At 37.0% G+C, this 3,570-nt stretch overlaps 1 protein-coding gene across 1 annotated transcript; it reads right to left on the reverse strand.

Moving 5' to 3' along the window:
- Positions 1-304: 304 nt before the first annotated feature.
- On the reverse strand, positions 305-2,579 carry LOC103830656 (DNA-3-methyladenine glycosylase 1). The gene is made up of 2 exons (XM_009106465.3): positions 1,355-2,579; positions 305-652 (listed from the first exon to the last, which is right to left on the reverse strand). Exons 1-2 carry the CDS (start codon positions 2,344-2,346, stop codon positions 634-636), a joined length of 1,011 nt encoding a protein of 336 aa, XP_009104713.1. The 5' UTR covers positions 2,347-2,579; the 3' UTR covers positions 305-633.
- Between the last annotated feature and the right edge of the window lie 991 nt (positions 2,580-3,570).

Consider the following 3,570-nt stretch of genomic DNA (forward strand, 5'->3'; position numbering starts at 1 on the left):
AAACGGATTTTATACTAATAATATTAGATTTTTTAAAAATTAGATAAATCTTAATTGTGTTGTTATATTAAAATAATATTTTCTATTATAAATTTTAAATATAAAACAATTTATTATTAATTAAGAAAAACATTTGTATAAAAATATTTTCTAAAATATTTTTAATATGTGAGCATATATATTTTAATGAATTTTTTATATATATACAAGTAATCTGATATTTGAGTTAAAATTTTTGGAAACATAAAATGCTAATTTCGAATTATGTTTGTGTGATTATTTGTAAGAAGATTAAGCCAACATGTGCAGGAAAAACACCTGGTTAACAATGAGAAAATGAAAGATTTGGCTCTGTTTTACAGGAATAATGAGCTTTCTTTAAGCAGCAATTTTAAGCCTCCAACAAGAGAAAATCAAAGTTCATCGGCTAAACTATATATCTTTACATAACAAGACGGTTTCTGCCGCATAGTCTTTCAGTTTCGTGTCTTGAGAAACCCAACCTACAAAAGTTCCTGCTTTATTCTTATTTCTTCACAGCAGAACACTCGACCTTTTCACCTGACAGTAGCTGAAGACCGGACCAGAACCCTCTAACGCCATGGACGACAACAACTTATGGTGGGAAGCCAGCTAAGTTTGGCCCCATGCCCTGTTAAGTAGTCAATAAGAACCACATAAGAAGACTAATGTATCAACAACCTCGTTATAATTGTAATTACTCCTTAATTAACAAACCAAGTATTCAGCATTACAAAAGTATAGTGACTTGGATGAGAAAAGCCTCAGTTATTATGTTTGTGATGGTTTCCACATTTTAACGTTGTCACGTGAAACACTAGTACCTAAGGTACGCAAAGTATCAAATATTAGAATCCCTATGTACCATTTTCTTCAACATGATCTTGTTTTAGTGAAGGCTTTCACTGCCGCACATGTGATTACGTTGAAAAGTAAAGGCCTCCACATGAAAAATCTATCAATTTACGTCTATCAAGCCATGAAAACCAGCCTCAATACACATTCCCTGCATAGATGCTACTCTTGAACATACTAAACTCCACGAAACTATGGTATTTTCTCATGTGACTTGTCAGCTCGATACAAGTTTTAGATACTAAAAACTATCTTAACCACAATCCCCTTGACAATTGCATCTACAGTTAAAGCTAAATACCTTGTGAAGCATTGAGATTAACTTTAGGAAACGATAACTAGACGTTAGTACTCGTTTTCAGAAAGTACCATCTATAAGGCAACCACTCCAGTGACTGCTACATCTACCTTAAGGGCAAACTTCAAGCAGGGACAAGTATTGCACAGAAACTACGTTAGATACAGTAGCTGACTATACCCGATACTGAACACACTAAGAGGGTCCAGAAGCTGTGACTGTTGTTGCTGTTGCATGTCTTCCAACTGCGGAAACGCCAAATCAGCTCCTGAACTCACAGCCCCAGCACTAGACGGCGTCCCTTTCGCTTCAATGAGCCGCCACATGTACCAAGACCCAACAGACCTATACGGACGCCACTTCTCGCAAATCCCCTCCATCTGCGAAGGACGAGGCAGCTCCGGCAAGTCATAAAGCATCTGCACACCTTTCCTCACACCAAGATCGTTAACAGGCAACACATCAGGTCTATGAAGCGAGTTTATCATAAACATATGAACCGACCAAGACCCGATCCCGTTAACCATCGTCAGCATCGTGAACAGAGACTTATCATCCATGCTCACAATCCCAGAATCCGACAAGATCCCGTTTTGATACTTTCTCGCGAGATCGTGGAGGTAACTCGCTTTCCTCCCGGAGACACCGATCTGACGAAGCTCCTGAGGCGTCAAGGGGAGGACATTCTCCGGAACGACGCCGTTTTCGCCTCCGCAGAGGGAAACGAAGCGCGTGTAGATTGAGTTCCCCGCTTTGGCAGCAAGCTGCTGGTAGAGGATGCTTCGGATGAGAGCCAAGAAGGGAGTGTTGAAAGACTCGTACTTTGGCGGTGGGTGTGCGTCGATCAACGAGGCTAGGAGAGGATCGACGCTGCGGAGGTGGGTTATCGCCGCTTCGAGCTCTCCCTCGCAAGTTAGAGACTTTGCGTGGATCCTCGGTGGCTGCGATGGTTTGCCCTTCGGTGAAGGTCTCGCGTCGTTGTTGGGAGAAAGCTTTCTGATTTTTCGAGGACGGAGAGGGATTTTGGAAGGAGGGGAGGATACATTGCTTAGCTCGGTGATTCTCGGGGCTTCGATGGTGGTTGATGAGACGATTGAGCCGGGAACGGAGGCGGAGGAGGAGTCGTCGGAATCGTTGCTTTGCGGTGGTTGAGAAGGTTGTGGTTCACCCATGTGGAAAATCGAATTGGGTTGAATTAGGGTTTTGTTTGATCGCTTGAAGAAGTAATCGGAGAATGGACACGGCGGAGTGAAGTTGCGTCTTTTGGCTTGACTTTGATTCTTTTCTGACGCGCTTTTAACTATAGTGGCCTTCACGCTCCGATGTCTTCTGTGTGGGCTTTATGATAAAAAAGTAGAGTCCGTTTGCTTTAATAAGCCCAAACTGGATTACTTGGGTCTTTCAACTGAGCTCAATATACACAAGAAACACCTTACTTTGTTAAATTTAAAATAGTTACAAAGTAAATAAAAGTTGATTAAAACTCCCTCTGAAAACTGGGGGGAAAAGTCGTTGATCTATTGTTTTCATATAATTTGAGAATTAACTGAGTGATGTTTTTGTGGTCAACAAAAGAGTTAATTAATGGGAAATTGCATCCAATATACACACAAAAAAACAAAATTCACTAACTAACTAAAAACACCCCCTCTCTCCTACTTTCTCTTCCTATCTCTCTCTACTCTCTCTCTCTTTAAAAATCTAATTTCACTTTTTTTTTGGCTATTCAGCAAATAAGCCCTTAATTAATTGGGTGATGAATAAGCCGAAACTGGAATGCTTGAGTTAGACCCTTCTTTGTGAAATAAATAACAATTAAATACTTTTCCAAGAGTCTTGATCTATTGTTTTCATATAATTTGAGACTTTACTGAGTAATGTTATGTTTAATTTTATTATAAGGATTAAAGAATAAAATATACAATGGCGATGGGAAGGACTATTCACTACAAAAAAACATTGAATTGTATCACTTAAATTGTATCACAAAAATAAGTGATACCATTTTAAATCACTTATTCAGAACTGAAACAAATATTTATACTTTTAAATCATTTATAGTAATTGATGTTATTATTAATTAATTTAACATCAGTTCGATATAAGTGATGTCTTTTCTTTTAATTTGTATCATTTTAACAAAAATGATACAATTATATAAAATTATATCAATTACACAATTGATGCATATATTATTTTGTTTAGTATCACTTATTTAAATGATCTATAATTTACATCAGTAAAATAATTGATGCTAATAAAAATTATATATATATATATATATATTAGCATCGGTCTAATAAAAATGATATTGTTTTTAATCTTATTTTGCATCTGTTGAAATATATTATCTAGTACAAAATTAGTTTGGATCTATAAAATAATTAATAAATATA

Source organism: Brassica rapa, chromosome A07, assembly GCF_000309985.2.
Source record: "Brassica rapa cultivar Chiifu-401-42 chromosome A07, CAAS_Brap_v3.01, whole genome shotgun sequence".
Taxonomy (NCBI): Eukaryota; Viridiplantae; Streptophyta; class Magnoliopsida; order Brassicales; family Brassicaceae; genus Brassica; species Brassica rapa.

Coding starts and splice junctions, on each gene's coding strand:
- LOC103830656 (XM_009106465.3), bottom strand. CDS start 2,346: ATGGGTGAACCACAACCTTCTCAACCACCGCAAAGCAACGATTCCGAC.